At 41.3% G+C, this 20,221-nt stretch overlaps 1 protein-coding gene across 2 annotated transcripts in view; it reads left to right on the top strand.

The window, feature by feature from the left end:
• Positions 1-20,221, top strand: part of TMEM178B (transmembrane protein 178B) — a 224,018-nt gene that overhangs the window by 54,943 nt on the left and 148,854 nt on the right. For both annotated transcript variants that reach the window (XM_014937319.1, XM_014937318.1), the window contains exon 3: positions 6,905-7,018. In XM_014937319.1, coding sequence (XP_014792805.1) covers positions 6,905-7,018 — 114 coding nt within the window. The remainder of the gene's footprint in view (positions 1-6,904; positions 7,019-20,221) is intronic.

Here is a 20,221-nt window from a genome sequence, read left to right as displayed (position 1 = left end):
CTTGAGCTCCATTAATTAGAACATTGGCTTCTATTTATGCATATAAGTTAATGAATATTCATCAGGCATGTTGATTAAGGTGATGTTATTTGCATATTCTTCCTAGATTTTAAGACCTTTACCCTTAGGTATTCTAGTATTCAAGATATTCATTTGGCACCAAGGGAAATTCTGATTAGGTATTAGGGGAAAAAAAATTCATGATGAAGGTGGTCAAATGCTGGAACAAGTGCTCAAAGTTGCTGTGCACCTCCATTCTTAGAGGTATTTTAAACTTGACTAGACAAGGCCCTGAGCATTGTGAACTATCTTTGAATTTGATTTTAACTTTGAAGTTATTTCTCCTTTAAGCAGGGGTTTGGGCCAGTTGACATCCAGAGGTCCTTCCTAACATAAATGATTCTACAATTAATGCGGAAGAATGATGTTCCTTCATTTTTGGCATTAATATATTTATAGATGAGAACAAATGTGTAACCAATACTTTCATGGTTAGTATTACTCCAGAGGTAATGAAATAATCCTGTTAAATGTGTTGCAATACTTTCTAATGAAGTCTCTGCCTTCATTAGGAAGATAGTTACTCATCATGACTTCATTAACTAATCAGCATATCTGATTGCAATTCTGTCATAGCAGCTGGTCAGGGAAGAGCCTAATTTCTCTTCCTACCTTCCTCCAGGGTTTAGTTTGACCAGTTAATGCATGCTGAAACTGCAACAACAACCTTGCCTATATTAAGGTACCTCCAGATGAGTTCTGATGATTCATATGAAATGAATTAAGAGACTGAGGGCAGCACGTACAGTTGAAGGCGATAATTCTTAAATTGCACCAGCCTGGTTTGGAGGCTGCATAAAATGTTAGCACAATTTAACAATGAACTTCTCCGAGTGAGACAAGACTTCCAAGACATTAATGGATATATATGCCACATGCAATTGCTTTGTGTAACCTGATTCTAACCCTAAATATGATTTTAGCCCCTAGAAACCTTACTTGTGCTAAGAAAAAACTGTAAACTTTCTTTGCTCTACAGGTTTTCTGAAGATAATGTGAAACAATTACAGGCTAAATGACCAATCTATATCTTCTTTCTGCTTGGTATGGAAATAGTCACCCAATGAGGGAACAGTAACCAAACCGTGGGATTAAGGCAATCTCTCATACAGAAGGCAGTTTCTCATCATGAATAGCAAATATATGTAGTGAGTGCAGTTTGCAAGCCGGAGGCTAAGATTCCTTTTAGTAGGAAATGTTTGTGTAGTAATTCTCAAACAGATTTGTAAAAATTAGAGCTAGCACAAAGGGTGAATTTTGTGGAATAAATTGCTTGCTACAAACAGTTCATCCAGAGGTATCTACAACACAGAAGAAGGAAAAGCTGCCTGCGGGTAGCAAAGGCTCAGAACATCCACGTCAGTCTTTTCAGGGAAGCTCATCACATCAAAAGCCTTGGCAGGAAAGGTAATAAAACAAATACTAGGTGTACAGCTGGATCCTTCTTAGAAATCAACACATATACTACAATAGGAGAATGGGTACCACCTGTTCTTAGATCTCTGCATGTTACAGAGAGCAAGGGGACTGTTGTATCTGTGCTAGCCTGCTATGAAGTCTGGAATGGTCATGCCACAGTTTATCCAGAGCAAATGAGCTGCTAGTTCCCTGCATCTGTTTGAGATTCCTCATTGGTCTTACCCAGGGCTTGCTGCAAAAAGTCTTAAAAGTGGGAGAAATTCTTCTGTGTAGCTGTGAGCCCTCCAGCTGCCAAAGGTAACTTGCTTGCAAGCATTGGGCTAATCTGTACCTGAACTTTAAGGATGGTTCCATGATCTGCAGCCATGAAAGTTGTTGGGGGGAAGAGATGTGAAATCTTGTAGCCCTTGTTGGAAGGAGGGGAGTGTAGTTAGATAACTCATGCAAGTAACTCTGACGCTTACCTGACTGCTCTCACAGACTACCAGTTTCATGAAAGACTACCAGTTTCATGAAAGACTACCTGGAGGACTACTTTCTGTTGCCAGCTGTCAGATGAGTTGGTCTGTGTAACGCAGAAGACTAAACTTGTATGATCACTGTGACAGTAAGTTCCTGAAACTTGACAACCACCTCTGCAAAGGTCAAGCTGACCTCACAGGGTAAATGCCTCTGGGAACTTTGGAGATCCAACTTCTAGGACTAATGTGACCTATACCCTGGTGACATTTTGAATTTTCTTTCTATTTTTTAAGTTAACCATGGGTAAAGACTATTTCTTGGAGCGGTTTGAAAGTTTTGAAATATTATTATGTTTAAAACAGGGGGGAGAGGTTGACACTGGCCCCAGAGTTCTGAAAAAAGCTGTTTACCAACAAGACAGATACAGTATGGATACCAACAGTATGACCTTCCTTTTAATTTCTCTCTGCCCTGTTCAGCCTAGAGTGGGAGAATGGTTCAGACCCCTCTACTGGTGTAGTGTTTACAGCCCGAGTAATGCAGTGGGAGCTGAGTTTCACTAGCAGCTGAACTAACGTCAGGTTGTTGGGATAGTTTTGAAAATTGAAAAGAATCACACGGTGTTTTCAGGTGATATTCCTGCTGTAACACAGTTTAAGGATTGTCCTTGTAATGGAGAGAAGAGGAAATATTGTATGATATTAAGGTGACAGGATGGAGCAATGCTTAATGGATGTGGGAGGAGGTAAGGGGATCAGTGAGAGGACGGGCACGTTTGATGCTGTGAATACTTTGTTGCTCTGGTTGAAGCTCTCTCTACTCTCCTTATCTCAATTTTACTTGGCATCTGAACTTTGCTGGAACAGGGGTTTGCCAACCACAGAGTTACAGCTGCCAAATCCCCTTTGAGCATCTGTGCTTATGTGAGGGTGGAATGGCAGAGTTTTGCTCTGCATGGTTCTAGTTGCATCTTCCTGCTGATCCCTTTCCTAGCACTCTATTTGAAGATGTCAGCCACTTTTAGGATTTTCAGCAAACATTTAGACTTTGATTGGAGGAACATTGAATATACGGCATCTGTCAGTGGAGCTGTTATTTTGTGTTTCTTGTGGCCAGCTACACACTTCCTATGGCAGCTGCATAGGTGAAAAAACCCAGTCACTGGTTTGCTGTATAAACACTATTCCCAGTTATTTGAGCAAAGTGCAGAGCCCAGCTGTGGTTGTGTTTGGTCTTTTTAAGTTACTGCTGAAGGCTGGAGATGCTCCATAAATTGCAGTTACCCTATTGAGGGATGGAAGGGAAAATGTGTGGGGTTTTGTTTATTTTAATTTTCTTTCTTACTCTTGCTTCCCCTCTTACTCCAAAGGCTGGTGTAAGCATAGCTATTAATTCATCTGACCATAAGGATTTCTTAGGGTTTTTCTGATAGGACTTTCCAGGAGAGCAGTACTTCTGATTCTTGCTGTAGTCACTTCCTCTTTTTTCCCAGGGGCCTCCTGGAACTGGATGCTTGAGGGTCTTAAGCCTAGTTCCCTTCTAGGGGGACTAGGGACAAGAAGGGAGACATCATGAAGTACGAAATTGTCACTGCTATAAACTTATCCTTTTCCTAATTTTTATTGGCAGGTCTAGGCAAATGGAAGCCTTTTTCTAAGTTTCCAAAGCTAGTTCTCACCTCTAGACAGATACATGCTGATGCAGTTGCATTAACTCAGCAGGGTCACTCTTCTATACCTCTGAGAGTAGGTTTAGATAAATGACTCATATTTAAATGCCAAGCAATCACAAACCTTGTCAGTTTGGGATATGAAAATCTTGAGGTTCCTGGTAAGATCCCACCTGCCTCTCTTATCAGCAGTGGCCTTGCAGATGAAAATGGCCACGTGGTCTCTCCAGCGGTTGCTGCTGTTCTAGTGTCTGAAATAATTGAAGTGCTGGAAGCTAGCAGAAGACAGCACTGAAACACTCTGAACTACATTCTCCTGAGTGTATTAAACTCAGCGTTCACAGGAGTGTTTAATAGCCTAAAGCCAAAAGGGCCCATTAGCTCATGTGGGCTGACCTCTGGTATATCATAGACCATTACATTTCACCCATTTATCCCTTTATTGAGCCCAGTAACTTGGATTAGACTGAAGTATTTTGAGCCCTGTAACAAAAAATTAATTTGGCTTACCTATTCTAGCAGTGAACCTATGCTTAATGCTTCAGAGAGAGGTGAAAATCCAGGAGCAGCAGCAGCATCCTTGTCTGTGTGAGCTGGGGGGCTGTTTCCCTGCTTAAGAAAAGTAGCGGGAGTGATTTTTCCAGGTACAAGTGAAATATCTGTACTCTGATCAGCCCTGTTGAGTGCATGCCGTGGCCAGCCCTGGTATTTCAGAGACAAGTAGGGGAACAAGGCAAATGTATCTCACTATGTACGCTGAAGAGCACTTTACCTTCTGGTCCCTGCAAACTGTTGGTTGGAGTAATGATGTTTATTGGCCAATAGCATGTTATTTAGAGGTGGGAACAGTGTTGAAATACGTTGTGTGGCTGGGAAGGAGATCATCATGGAATTTAACATTAAAAATCTGCCAGTACTTCAGCTACTGTTGAACCATTGCTACTGCAGTTGTACTCTTAGTTCTAGGCAGTCTTTAAATATGAACTTAAGTCTCATTAAAGCTATGAGGATGGGAAGCATAAGCCCAAAATTATATATATCTGGTGAAGCAATGACCTGAATTCAGACCATAATCTCTCTTTCTGCTTTAGGCTTTGGTGATATAAGATAGCGAACAGCTTGCATTACTACTAACAGTATTTGAAGTAAGAATAAAGTTTGATGGACCTTGATAGAAATTAGTCTCTTTGGTGTAAGAGGACGTGCTTTCTGTTGATTACTTTAAGAAGTTATAGGAATTGGAACAGGATTTTTTTTTTTTCTTCCTTCCTTCTGTATGCTTTTATTTTGAATCTTGACTCTGTCTGCTATTTTCTATAAATCTTTTCTCTGGGCAGGTATCTGATAACTTAGAGATTAGTTGCTGACAAATAAGCATTTTCCATTTTCTTGCCAATGCTTCTGATCCATGAAAGCAGCTGAAAAAAGGGATAGAAAAACCTGTAAGAAGACGGAGTTGTGATTTGGGGCTTTTTTTAAAGCTCTTTGCACACTAGCTGTCTTTTTTTTTTTTTTAAATACTATTCTTGGTTTGAAACTTTAATTCTGGGCGTACATTTGGTGCCCAGATGGTGCAGACTCACACAGAAGCCCATCACGCTGTCAGGGCAGGCGGATACATATGTAAATATTTTGCCTTTTTACCCTATAATATTTGGCTTTGTCTAATCTAATTGCTGTCAAAGGCAGAATGTGAAGAATGCTTAAGAGGAGCAAACAATGAGGACCTCAAATGTTTGTATTCCACTAACTTTGGAAGATGCTAGTAGACTGTGATGTAACTAATAATTTTGTATCATGGGTTTTCTTATTCATGCTGTGAATTCATGGTGTATCATCTAAGTTCATGCCAAGTAATATTTTACAACCTGAGGTAGAAACTTTTATTTCTAGTGGCATAAAAGTGTCTTTAACCCCTTGGAGCTGTAGATATAAGGCTAATGGCTCTGCCTTTTCAGTTCAGGCTGATGGTAAGCATTCTCTACCTGCCTCTTGGTGTATAGCACTCTTTCTTATTTATATAATTCATTGCTTCATTTAATTTATTCTATTGAGTGCCTGTCTTAATGTATTTTTAATACATGAAAGCATTTCCAGCATAGCTGCTTCTCTTACCAGTGGTAGCTAGTAGCAAACAGTGTGGCCAACCACATAAAGGATGCCTATTTAGTTATTAAAGGCCTGATCCAAAATACCGTAATATTAATAGAAAAATGACTTTCATGAGCTTTGAATCTGACTGCTTACTGAGAATGTCTAATAATGCCAGTGTTAGTTGAGGATGCTGGCAAAAAGGATGTAGGAAACCTTACTGTTTTTCATTGATGCAAGAATGGCTGCACTACCACAGGTTTCTGATCAGATGCAAAATTTGGCTAGGCTATAGTTCATGGAAAGCACCAGGCTATGCCAGACTTATTCCTCTAAGGACACTAACTATGCAGAGAGATGCCAGGAGATCAGGGCCTGGAGGTGTGCTGATTGTAGAGGAAGGAAAGTTGACTGTTAAAGGAGAATGTGATAATGTAACCAGAAGACAAACAGAAGCAGCATGTGGTGCTGTTTTCCATGGAACATAGATGAGACCCTGACTGTGTGGGGCGGGGAGGGGGGAATTGCCCATTTCACCTATTCATGTTGTCATCTGAGGCTCATTATTCAGGGGTGCCAATAAATTCTATTTCTGAGCCAGCTATGAAAGTGTCTGAGTACCTTCGATAGACATATCATAGCCTGTCAGGTATCCTTCTGCTTGTCTTGCTGCTTGGCCGTGAGGTGGAAGTGGGTTAGGAAAATTTGTTCACTATCTGATTATGTTATTTTCTCTGTGCTGTTTTTTTATTACTGAAGGAAAAATCAAAGTTGTTTACTCTTTGTATCTCCTGGAGTATGGGCATTGGGACACACTGCCACACAACAAGCAAAGACATGAATTTACAGTTTCTACGCCGTAAATGCTGGCATGCCTGCTTCTAGCTCATGGCTCAGAAAATAAATGAAAGGAGGAGTGATTTGCCACATATATCTATCTATATATCTGATGGTGAAGGCAGATACTCTGGCAGCTACTGCAGGGCCTTTGGTGTATCATAAGTTTGGATGGGAACTTACCCTACAGGTAGCTTGTGCCCATCATGGGCTAAAGATGGTACTAATTGTCACAGTGGACTGATGGTATAGATTGTTCTGCTCCTAGCCTTTGCATTTGGTAGTCAAGCCTATCTAGCCTACAGCTGGGAGGACGTGTTGCAGTCATTTAACAGCACTATCTCTTCTGCATTTTGCCATTCCCAGGAGCAATTGAGCGGTGCACGTACATCAAGTACCACTACTCCTCAGCGACCATTCCCAAGAACCTCACCTACAACATCACCAAGACAATCCGCCAGGATGAGTGGCATGCCTTGCGTAAGTGTTGCTGGCTTTTTTCTGTTTTCCTGACGTGCGGACTGCGGGAGATATACTCACTGATAAAAGAGAAAGGAGGCTTTGACTGACAACCCACTCGGAGCCCTCTTCTCACATACAGTTTGTCTTTGCAGCAGACTGATCGATTTGTTCTTAGGACCTACATCTCTGTTTGCTGCTGACTAGAAATTCTGCTGAGGCATGAAAAAGTGGCAGCGGGGAAGAGGCATTCGTATGCAGAGATGAATATTGAGTTAAATACAAAAATTAATAACAAAATCAATGCCCTATTTTTTAATTCAGTAGAATGCTCTATATGTGAGTGTATTCTCATGCAGTTCATGCTGCTGCTGAGTTTCCTGCTTCCAGCAGAATTCATTGCTGGCTTTTATTGCAGAATATGTCCTGCTGCCTGCAGCTCCTGGGTGAGTGTGGCATCACTCTCCTTTGAAGATCTAGGAAAAAGAAAAGCTGCACCCTTTAAGGCACCAGGAACTAAGCTTAGCCCTTAGTGATAATTGTAGCCAGTGGTCACCAACTTGTAACGTTTGCTGAAGCAACAAGATCTGACAGGGATGGAATTGCCTTGAGATGTATTGGCTGGCCTTAAAGTTTTTCTCCTTCTCATCTCGGAAATGGAAAAGGGGTTTCACTGGTAAAATAGAAGAGGTAGGATTTCACAAGGAAGGATGCTACTGCAACTTGGTCTTGTTACTTGACAGTCATGGTGACTGATGAACGTCCTGAGCTCCTCTGCGTCAGTTGGAGCTCCTTCAAAATGGCAGGGGTTGAGGGATGCTGATTCTGGTTGAAAGCCTTGAAGGGTGGTAGTTAGCAGCTACTGTCCAGACTGTATCTGTTTGAGAAATGTGTAAGATCTCTGGTGTTCCCGGGGCTCTCAGTCCATATCTCACTCCTGCCTTATGTGGCTGTTGCTTTGGGAGGGTCCTTTTAAGCTCTAGGAAGGAGAAGGTATAATGGTATAGTTGATTTCCTGCATTGGTGGGGTCAGACCTGATTTGAGACTTATTGGTGCTTGTAGACCTGCCTTGTCAAATCTGGTAAAGCACTAAGAAAGCTCTACATGGTTTTGCTAAACTTATATTTTTTCTTTTTTTTTTTTTGAAATGTGTCTGTGGATAAATACATATTTTTATTGTGACATGAAGAAGAAAAGGAATATTGAGCTTGGGCCTCTTACAACCTTCTAAGAAGCTTATCTTGCAAAATACTGTGCTGTACTCATTTGTCCCTGAAATCAGAAAATCAGGCAGTTCAGTTCCCTTTAGGTTTTCTGCTACCACCAGTAGCTACCATCACTTCTGCTGGTGTCAGTTTTATGTTAACATTGCTCATCTATGGGCAAAAAGAAATGCACCCCGCAACTAAGACCCCTTTTGTTAGGTTCATAACGCAGTAGGAAGGGTCTTTGGTTTATACTTTTGGCTGTGTATATATGCTTTTGTCACTGCTTTGAGCAACAATGACTTTTCTGCATCTATCCACTGGGAATCTCACTAATTAACACAGAATTTATTGTCTTAAAGTTCATTTTTATTTCAGCAATGGCTCAGGTAAAGGGCTATTCATAAGCTGTATTTGTATTTTTTCAGCTTAAATATAATTACTAATGTTAGTAATTAGGGCCATGTTAGTCCCTTGGTGTGTGCATTCTTTGGTGGGATCAGCAAGTTCTGGAGCCTGCTGCGTTGGCAGCTGACGGAGCCTTCAGTAGGGCATTCCTCAGTCTCCAAAGTGTCAGTCTAGACACACTGTGCTCACACACTGACATATCTGATTTGGTCTGAGGCACTTTCAGGGTGAGGCTGTTTGTTCCCTCCCTGGAGAGGGTACACTGGTGTGTGTGGGTGTGCATGCATATTTTTGACCCAGATTTTCTTGCTAGTTCATGAGTCAGGTAAGTGTAGGTAGTAGAGGTGGACGGAATTGAAGTTTCAATCTCCCTGTCTAAAGACAGGAAAGGAAAGAAACACTTTGAAGCTCTCTCACCATTGCACTGAACTGCTCTGGAGAAGAGTGTTTTATATATGGGTTAGCCACTGGAGGATCTGGAGATCACTACATTTTAAGAACAAACTGAACCCATTTGACTATTTCCTGTGTAGGAACAGTGACCAAGCTGTAAAACATCTGTTCTAAAAGACAAGAGCAATAGCAATCTTCTCAAATCTGGTTTTGGTTGAGAGGGATGTTCTCCCTTTAGAAAACATTTGCAATGGAGCAGAGATAAAGTGAAATAAGATCTCAGTCCCTTCAGAAAGTCCCTGTAATTTTAGTCCCTGCCTTAGCAGCTGACCTCTGGACTAGCTTCATCTGGGGCGCAGCTACTTCAGCCCACCACTGCTCATCCTGCAGCAGAATAGCATTTCCAATTCAACCTGGCCATTATTTTCATGTGAACAATTCTCTACTCAGAATTTCCTTTTCACTTAGTGTTGTGACAAACAGTGAAGAAACAGGGCCCAGGCCTGTTGTTCCTTATGCTCTTGCCATGGGTAATTTCTCAGTTCTGTAGCATAAAATGGAAGAAAGGCAAAAAACCAACCCTATGTCCTGATGAAACACTGAGGCAAAATGGCATCCTGGAGAATTTCAGAGAAACTGGAAAGGTGAAACCAGGCTGTCTGATCACCCTACTAAAGAAAATGCCTTTTCCAGGCTTAAGCTACTGCTGTGCTTAGACATAATCTGTATTTCAGTAGTGGTTATTTTGCTTCCCTGGTGCATGGGCAGCAAACTGTGGGCCTGGTAAGGAAATCTGTTGTTTTGCCTGCATACTGGGCTGGGGGAGCAGAAGAGAGATGGCTCCAGCTGTGCCCAGCAGACTACTTTTTTCAGACTGGTAGGCAGGACTGATGGTCCAGCAGTTTCTCTTGAATTGCAGGAGTGGGTGAGGAACAATTAATTTGAGACTGAGGACCCCATGGCACCAGTCAGCACAGAAAGCAGATATTCCTCTAGCTGGCTATGCTAGAAGAACCCAGGGGAGCAGCTGGACCTGGAGGAATGGTTGGACCTGACTATAATTTTTGATTTTATCTTTTTTCATTCTGTTTGACATTTTCAAGATGGAACCTTTGCTCTAAATTGATTGCCTATGGCAGCATGAGCTGGGGAAATAAGACTTCACTTCCCTGCAATCACTTCCTCTCAACTATCTCTGGTTAAACAGGGATGGAGGGAAGGATGACTAGTATTGCCAGCCCTCACCTGTCAGGAGATAAACATTCATCTGATTAGACAAAACGAGTGCTTATATGAGCTGCGAGAAGAAAGGAAGGAAAGCTGTGTCCAACAACTTTGAGCATGAGTAACTATCTCTTTATGGAAGGTGCCAGTGTAATGATATGATTGAGTCAGTATTAGGCATTTACCCTGTCACATTTTGGGCCCCAGTCTTATGCACAGAAACTTGGTCCATAGTTCTGGTTGCTCAAAAACTCTAGCAGCATCACTGATGCTTTTAGAATTGGAGAGAGATATATTGGAACAAAAATTAAAAAAATCTGAACAGTTCTGTGTTTATTCACATACTCAGTTCCATGAGTTTTATGCTGGTTTTGTAGGTTCACTTTCAGTGTGCTACAGATTTGTGTTCACAAAACATGGGGAAGATGATTATGGCAGGGGGTTGAGCCGTGATGTGATACAGGCATTGGGAGGGGTAGGAGGCATTTTTAGATAATGGAATAAGCATTTTAACTGGAGGCTTGTACTTTAAGAAAGTTGACCATAAAAAGGAGGCTCTGTTGATGCTATTTTATTTTTTTTTCTCTCTTGTCCTAAAAAATTCAGGAAACCATTGTCTGGTATATTATGGCAAAGAAGGTGAAGGCCTGTGTTTGTTTTGAAATGGTAGTACTGCCAAGGCAATGAGGGGATGTGATATATTCAGTTTGGCACTTTCCAGGAGCTACCAGTGCTAGTACCCCCCTGTGAAGGGTAAGGCACTGAAGACCCTGCGAGTATTTAGTCTATTGGCTTACTCCTTGGAGCAAACCAGAAACCTGTTGGGTTGATGGAGTTTTATACCATCAGAAGGACTGTAGGAAGAGGATTCCATTGGTTTTTGTTTGTTTGCCTTTCAAATAGGCTATAGACAACCCGGGCTCTAAATTGATCTTCTGCTGCAGTTTTTAAAAAAACAACTGTTTTTGTGAAAAAAGGTAACCAAAGCATAGGAGATACATGTGGAGAGGAATTTCTAAGTATGCTTAAGCCAGCTATCTGCATTTCATTGTCTTGCTGGGAGAGTTAGGATTAGAAACTTATTTTGAGGAAGCCAAATAGCACAAAAAAGGAAGGAAAACACAGATAAGGGGAGAGGGGATTGTCTTCATACTTTCTTAGAGCCAATCTAGCATGATGGTGTTTTATTTTTGCCTCTAGCTGCTTTTGTTTAGACCTCATGATTCCTCGCTCATTTTTTACCTTTGAACATATTTTATTTGCCATGGGACTTCTTTGTGTATCCATTCATTGAACGATTTCAACAAGAACAACTGTGTAGGTATTACAGGATTCTGAATTAGCCTGCTGTGGGCTCAGACCTGTCTGGAGCCTTCCAAGGCTAACACTTGTGGGTCACTGCAATCTTCCTTGCTGAGGTCTCTGTAAGGAAAAGGTAAAAGGGAGCAACTTTTCCAGGGCTACCTTCTTTCCAAGAAAGGTGAAAAAAAGATTGTGGATTTAAAAAGCTGCAAACAAACAAGTTGCTGATGTGTCTTCTTGAAGAGTGAGGTTTCTTTTCCTCTTACAACAAATTAAATCACTGCTTCTTCCCTTTCTTCTGCCTTGGTAGCTGAAATGGGGCAAATGCTGCATGGTGCCCAGAGCCTTTGCATGGCAGAGCTCCCAGTGCCTTGCACTATATCACATGAAAGTCTCCACATCAGAGGAGAGATGAAAAATTCTTCCTTCTCTCTAAAAGCTTTTATTTTGCTGACTCACAGAGCCTATTGTGTGAGGTAGATAGCCAGGTCTTTAAGTTTGTTATTTTTCCTTTCTCCCTATGTATCACAAATCTGAATTTGTACTTTGGATTAAATGTGTCCACAAAAGAGGGAATTTCTGTTTGTGTGTTCTTCTCCAGCTTGCCATTGCCACCTAGGCCTGTCTTCCACAGCAGCTGTGTTTTGGGTCCAGGAACACGGAGAGTGCTGCATCTGGGCAGAAAGTGGCTGGAATTGCTATGGAAACTGATCTCTTCCTGCACAGCTTAGAAATTGTGTCGCCAGAGCGCTTTAGAGAGAACCAGTTCACAAATAGGTAGCTGATGCTTCCGGAGAAGTATTTAGAATTTTCTGCCTTTTTTTGGAGATGTTCCTTGTCTGGCACTGTGGGATCTCCTTTACATGTCTCCTACCCCCTCACTTCTGCTGCAGGACCACAGGATGTGGGCTCTGAATTAAGAGCATTGGCAGGGGAACTGCATTGTCAGGAGAAAAGGAACCATAATGCTTTGTGTTAATTGGAATGATAACGTTCATCTGTGCTGTTGAAAACTGCAATAATGCTGTGTTTGTGGTGGCCTGAAAGCCATTTGCATAAAAAATGAATTGTGAAGTCAAAAGTAATAGCCTGGCATGTTCTGAGAGGAGCAAGTATTGAAGAAGATGAAGGATTTCTACAGGATGTAGAGAGTGGTAATATTTTAATTTATACAGCATCTATGCTGGAAGCTGAGTGGATTTTATCAGCTGTAATGGTTCAACCTTTGCAGGAGATTAAGGCTTCCTCATTTAGGCCTACAAAGCACTCAAATATCTCCTTATAACCAGTAAAACTACTAAGGGGGGATGGAAAAATTTCCTTTTGTGGAGGGCAGTTATGGTACTGATGGCAGTGGCAACAATTATCACCCTGGAAAAGACTGTCATGTTTATGCCCCTAATTTCTACAGGCTTTCCAAGCCTTCTCACCCTATGGAACAAGATGTTAAGACTTGCACAGAAGCTTAGTTGATAGCTTGACAATGCATTAGTAACACCAGTAGGCTCATGGGCTTGACCCTGTCTGCTTTTATACACAACAATAAATATTTCATTGTTGTATCTGTATTAAGTGCTGACCCGAGAGAATTTTTGCCCTTTTTTTTTTTTTTCCTGGGCACTACTGAAAGCAGTGTTTGAAATAAGTAGGCAGCATTACACTTTTCTTGCTCCTTTCTTCCACTCTCTCTCCCATACTCCCTCGGGTCTCCTTCCCTTTCTCCACAAGGCAATATTGTTTCATTTTTAATTAGTTACCTTGACCCCCAGATGGAGGTACACCCTGAAGTATGACACTGTCCTGCTGGTCAGTGCCATTTGGCTGACAATATGATGTCATTCCTTAATGCATTGGTTATTAAAGCAGACGGGGCAGGCATCCTGGAGGTTAGTCAGGCAGCAGGTGCTCACATGCCTGGAGGTCTAGTGTTGTTGGATCTCCATCATATTCATCATTCCTATAGCTAATGACCAGGTGGTAGTGACAGACCTTCTCATTTCCCTCTCTCTCTCTGCTGTAGGGTTTTCTTCATATCCTGCTATTTCAAGCTAAGTTATAAAAATGGTTTTTTTGGCATCAAAATCCAAGACCTATTTTGAAATCTGTAAGGGATTTTATTCTGCAAGCCTTCATCTTAGGATCTGCTAATATGGCTGTGACCTTAATACCTATACTAGTGAATAGCTTTCCCAACTGCATACTACTTTTTATTTCCCATATTACCTTTGCTTCTTAGACAGAAAAGCAGGTCAGAAGTAAGGGAGGAGGTCAGTTGACCTCTCAGTCCTGACTTGACATGAGGTGTCTGATTAGGAAACATGGTCAAGACTTGGGAAGGGAGGAAATGAGGACAGGGAAAGGGGTGAAATCTTGTGCTGGTGAGTTGGGAGAGGTAAAACAAGGGATTGCTGAACATTGAGACTGGGATGAGGGCTGGAGCGGTCAACTGGAACAATTTGGAAGGGAAGGTGCAAAAACAGTCAAGCTCGCTGTTTGTGTGTGTTGGAGGAGGGCAGGGAACAGACAGGGAAGAATCCCCTCCAAAGCCCTCTTCTGAGTGCACCAGTCAGGAGTCCTACTGTACATCTACCACTAATGCACCTGTGAAACTGGGGGGGTATCACCCTGCTGCCTCAGCCAGCAGCTGCTTCAGCCAGCTCACGTAAGGGGGCTCCGAGGTGAATCGGAAGAGTCTTGTTCTGCTGAGGAACCACTCGCTACTCGTCTAAATCAGTAAGAAACCCTACACTAGAATTCCTGCTTTTGCAGTTTGTTTTAAAGTTAAGAACTTAAAATAAAATCAGATGAGCATTTTAAAGGTTGCGAACACAAGCATGCAAAGTTAGGAGATGACACAGTTCAGGCTGCATACTTGGCCTTAATTTATCTCCTCTGAGCACACTCATTATCAAGTCTTTAATTACTGTAATCACATACTGTGTTTTTTCACAGGACCCCTGCCTTGTGCCATACATTTGGGATATTCTCTTTCCATTCAGTGACGTCTCCAATGTTTGGCTTCTTTTTCACTGCTTAATGTATGGTTGCTGGCCTCTTTATTGCAGAGCACACAACTCCTGATCCAAAAACAGAGTTAAACACTTCATGAGCTTTGTCACGTGTCTAACTATTGCGCTGAAGCACGGCATGTGAAGATAAAATTGTTAATATCCAATAACCTTCTGAGGTGGGCTATAATTTCTATTTTAGGTCTGGCAATCAAAGTTAACTGTCTTGGGCTTTTTTTGGTTGTCCAGTTGGAGATGAAGAAGACTTGGGTATTACAGTACTTAGCATTAAATACCCTTTGTATGTTCTGAGCATATGTTGACTTTCTCATTGACTTTCAGAGCAACTCCACACCCTGTAAATCAGATTTCAAATGGTCACCCAGCTCTCACTGGGTCAGAGTAAATGAGGAAAACATGGCTGGGGACCACCTCTAAAGAGATTTCTTTGACTAATTGACTTATCACCAAGGACTTTTTTGCAGTAAGTGTAAGAGAATGCATTTGTGTGAGGAGGAGGAGGAAGAGGTGTATGTCAACTTACTGATCTCAGCTCCTACTGCTCTTAGCAACGCTGTTGCATGTGTTCTCACCTTTCACACCGACCCTTTCAAAGAGCCACATTCTTGTATTTCTGAACTGTCGTGCTTGACTTGGCAACCTTCATAATGTCTTGATTTTTTTTCGTTGCTTTTGTTTTTTGTTATTTATTAGTGCAGGCACTTGCGTTCACTTTGGCTTAGGTGATGTTTTACGTTGTCTCCCACTGTTATATTGGAAAAAAGAAGACATCTTTTAATGTTCATAATTGAAGATTATCTTCAATTGCCTTGATAATCTTAACAATAGAAAAGAATCTTAGGATATTTATGGGGCTGTTCTAAATGCAGGAAAACTCAGAGCAAACCCCCTCCAGCCTTACTGGTGATTTTTTGCAATGGAGTTTTAGAGACTGTTGCAGTGTAGAGATGTTGACAGGTAAAACATACCATTGCTAATCACTTCCAGTCATTCAGCCAGTCAAAATATATCTTTATTAATATGCATACAGAGCTCTCTGTTTCCCTTCTCTCCTTCTTGAGAGACACAGAGGGGGAGAGATGGGCGTTTTTCTATGTCTCTTGGCTAATCAAGAATGATGCCTTGTGCATTCTTAGGGTGAGAACACAGGAAAGAACAAACAGGATGATCTAATGGGTCTCTTCCATTTGACTTCTATAATTTTTGATTTATATACCAATTTAATGCCTGGTTTATGATGATTTATATTCCAGTTTCTTTGTACCCCAGTCTGATGCCCCACCCCACACTGTTAGCAAGATGAAAGACAACCAGTTAAATATTTCAAGGTGATTACATGCCACATGCCACACACAGGGTTAGTAATGAGAAGTAAGTGCTTCCTTGCTTCAGTGAAAGAAGAAAGACTTAAGTGGAACATTTTGGAAATGAGATTATTGTGATTTGTTCACAAAGCCATGCACCATCCACAAGGGAACATCGCAGCAGCCAGCATGAGATAGATGCCAACAAACTTTGAATCAAACAGCCTGGCTTTGACCCTGACAGAAGCTGCAAGCTGAAACATGTAGGTGATTTTTACATGTTGATAGCTACTAGGCAGTGGTTGCCATTTTAATTACTGTTTTGCAGTGATGCGCTTTGTACACTGAATTACAGAATAAACCTCATTCTCATGTACAACCAGGATATCCTTCTACTTGCAGTTCTGAAAAGGTCTAAAATGTGTGAATATTAACACATGAAAACTGTAATGCAGCTTTACATCCCCAGATTGTTATATTGTTAACTGGGCCATGATGGTTTTGGCCACGGTGTCGCAGCTGAATATAACTCTTGCTCAGGAAGACTGGATGAAGCTGAAGGATTTGTCTTCAGGCCTATCCCAAGACTCCTTAATTGGCTGGGTGAATCACAGTTTAGCTGTTCAATTATTCCCTGCCCACCTCCAGGAGCTGATTGCACAGCTGGTGAGGGAATAGGAAATCAGGAATATAAATCACTGCAGGTATCTCCTGTGGGACTTCAGAGTTCAGTCTCGCAAATCTCATCTGGCTGCTCTGGATGTAGGTTATATTTAATGGAGCTAGAGCCTGCATGTCCCTCTGCATCACTGGAATTATGACAGCTAATTTGAGTCTATCTGCTGCCGGTCTGTGCAATTGATCAATATCTCTTTCATAAATACAAACTCTCTTCTCTGCCTCCCTCCATCAGCTTTGTCTTTTCTGGCTTGCCCTTTGCATCCCTGTTTCTTTTGGTTTTTTTAGTTGTTTTTTTTCCCCCAAACTTGATTCCCACCTAGATATTCTGAGAGAAGAAAATCAATGGAAGAATATCACTTACTGACCTAAGAGGGGCTTCTTTGCCATACACAACTAAGGTTGTAAATAATTCAGTAGGGTCCCTGTCTTTTCTTTCTTCCCATAAGATTGGGTTTATTAAAATTTTATGGGAGGGGACATGGAGGTGGCTGAATTACTCGTTCTATCTGATACAATCTTTAGCAATGCATTAGCTCGATACTATCTCTCTTCACTAATCATCATAGGCACATACTAAATCAGTCTTCCTTGTAGAATCCATTCAGCAGCATATTATAATCACATATTTGAGCATGATGTAATGCCATTCCTTATAACTTACTCTTATGCCTGATTGTGTTGCCATGGGCAAGTCTTAATATTTTTTTCCGGTATTGGGAGGAATTCAGTAGTAGCATGAATCCATATACACAAAAATCCTAATCAGAAGCGACCAATAGGCTGGGGATTAAGAGTCTGGTGGTTCTTATATTTCTACCAGAATAATAATTCTACTGAAATAACAATAGATATTTTGAGAGAAAAAATATTGTGAAATCCTCATCTGGGTGCAAAATCCTCAATAGATTTTATAAAGAGAAAAGTGCTCCTTGAGATTTCAGATTTTTTTGGTATTTCAGTGAAAATTAAGATTCCACAATTACACTTTCCTGTTAATGCTGCTGCTGACAGCGTGTAGTGCACCTTCCAGCCCAACATCTTGAAACACTTGGGCAATGGTTTTCATTCAACATCCTTTTGACTTAAATAGGGTGTAAAAGGAGGAATGCAACTCAAGTACACCCATTTCACATGCAGAAAAAAGAGTTACAGAGAAGTTAATTGACCTGCTAAATGTCATGCAGAGAGTGAGTGGGAGAGCCAGAAACAGAACTCGGGTCTTTGGACTCCCACTGCTGTAAGTGCTAGACAATGCTACCTCCTGTAGTGCCAGAGATTATGCAGCATATCTCCTGAAAAGACCATTGCAAAATCCCATATGAAGGATAACGGGTTTTCTAAAGATATTAAAAAAACCCAAACCCATAATAATTTTCAAATGAAAGCTTACTGGCCAAACCTAAAATCCATTATATACATTAGTGGTGATTTTCTCTTAGAAATGGCCAAATAGTGGCCAAAGAACCTTAAAAGGCTGGTAGTGAATTAAGGTATACAAAGTGGGGATTCCTCAGCACCTGCTGAAAACCAGGTCCTGAGGGATATCTGAGGGTGAGCAACCAGAATCAATCATAGTTTCAGAAATTGTCTCCATCAGAATTCGTGTAGATGCTGTGGATTTTCTGCCACATATGAATTGGAGTCTAAACCAAGGCCCTTGTTGATTGTCATGACAACTGATACGCACAGCAAAATACCGTACTGCTACTCAGAGTTTTACCTGCAAGTAATCTTAGCTGTCATTTTATTTGAAAAGTACTCAAATGAGTACATTTTGAGAGATAACAATTACCAGCCCTATTACAGAGCCATAAAATAATCTGTAAGAAGGTACGCACACTGAATGGAAAACTGTCGGCAAATAACTTTTAAATGACCTTCCTGATATGGCCTGGGGAAAACCTGTATGGTGAATTCCCCTTGCCCAGCAGAGTGGTCACAGACAGCTCTGCACCTCATCTCCAAATGGCATGGGTGAGGAACTGATTAATTGACAGGTGTAGTCCTGCACCTTGGATTACTAGCTGTGATCCATCCACTGCTAGGGTATATTAGAGCTACCTGTGATTTATTCCAATATAAACCTAGGTTTAACTGGTCTTTGGCTCATTTCAGGAGTATCTTCATTCCTCATAGAACTTGGTGTACCAAGTGTTGACTGTTTCTGATGTACTTTATTGCTGTTTAGATCCTTGCACAAAAGCAGGATTTTTATTTGGTAAATAAGCCTTGGCTCTGACACTTAACCCTTCACTGGAGCACTAGCTCTCTCTACTGACTTGAGCTGATGAAGTGGAGAAGTCTGTGGTGACATCACTTCCAGGAAGGAGTAGATTTTTTATATGAAAAGAGTTGAGATTTTTTTTTTTTTTTTCTAGAATCAGATAATTCATGCAAAAGCCTTCTGTAACAAGGAACAGGGCAAAATCTATTTGATATGCTAATAGGATTAGGTTTTCGGAGTAGTCCTCCCAAAGACTTCCAGAAGGAATCAGTGGCTTTCTGAAGAGCAGAATTGACAGCTCTTCTAGGTGAAGCTTTTAGATGGACCAAGGATAGTACAGGGAGGAATACTTTGAAAGTCTGTGATACACAGATGGTTTAGATTCCTTGATGTATCTCTCTGGCTGCTAGTTCATAGGATTCTTTGATTAACGGTTCTGGCCTTGGCTTTCCATGGGAAGCATCCCCTATGCAAGTAAGAGAGAAGCGTTCCAGAGGTAAATGAATCCACGTTTTATGACAGTCAGATGACACCACGTACAATTTAAGGATATTATTTTTTTTTTTTAATCACTGTTGGGGCAGACTCAGTATTTTACTAGCCAGAAAAGAGAGGCCACTTGTCATCAGCTTATTGGATTCATGATGAGTGTTTTGCTGTCCATTTATCACAGAGCAGAAGAGTTGATCTGTTGCTGTACAAAAGCAATGCTTAGAGAAGGAATAATAGATACTGTTGTAGAGGCTAAGACCCTGCAGCAAGGCCTGGGAGGCCCTAAATTTAGTGGTATAGTCCTCCGAAGAGATGCATTAGCTGAAAGGGTTCCACCTGCATAGGGGACCAGGGAGAGCTAATCCCCAGGCAGCAATGGCCTATAAGAATTGCAAACTTGGCTATGAAGTTGGCAGAAGGAGCTTCAGTCAAAGAGGATATAGGCAGGTTATCTGCAGAGGTCTCTGACCCACACAGCATCTTGGTGGAGTTGGGGGAAACTAGTCTGGAGCAGAAAGCCACCTGCTTTGTAGCTACCTTCATTTTGATGTTGATAGAAAGGGAAAGACATCTGATGGGTGGTTGTTCAGTGGCATGATTGGCAGCTGGAAGAACATAGCTGCTTTCCAAGTCTTTTACTCCTGTATTGTAAGCATGAGCAGAGAAAACCCTCACAGGTATAGCAGCAGGACTCTTACGCCTTGGAGAGTGCTGAATGAAGAGAAGAACTCGTGTATGACTGGTATATTGTAGTCTCTTTTTTTTTTTTTTTTTGTGAGGATGCAGTCGGATGAGCTTTTAGCGGTGCCTTTAAGGATATGAATAAACAAGCCAAGGTGATGTGTGTAAGCACCTGGGGAGAAGCTAAAAGAGAGAACAGAGAATAATGGAAAAGCTGCTGGGGGAAATAAAAATGTGATGTCTAGATGCTCTTCTGCTTATAGAGAGAAACTTTTTCTGT

The sequence above is a fragment of the Calidris pugnax genome, unplaced genomic scaffold (assembly GCF_001431845.1).
Source record: "Calidris pugnax isolate Ruff unplaced genomic scaffold, ASM143184v1 scaffold1, whole genome shotgun sequence".
NCBI lineage: Eukaryota > Metazoa > Chordata > Aves > Charadriiformes > Scolopacidae > Calidris > Calidris pugnax.
This window is presented reverse-complemented; position numbering and strand designations above follow the sequence as displayed.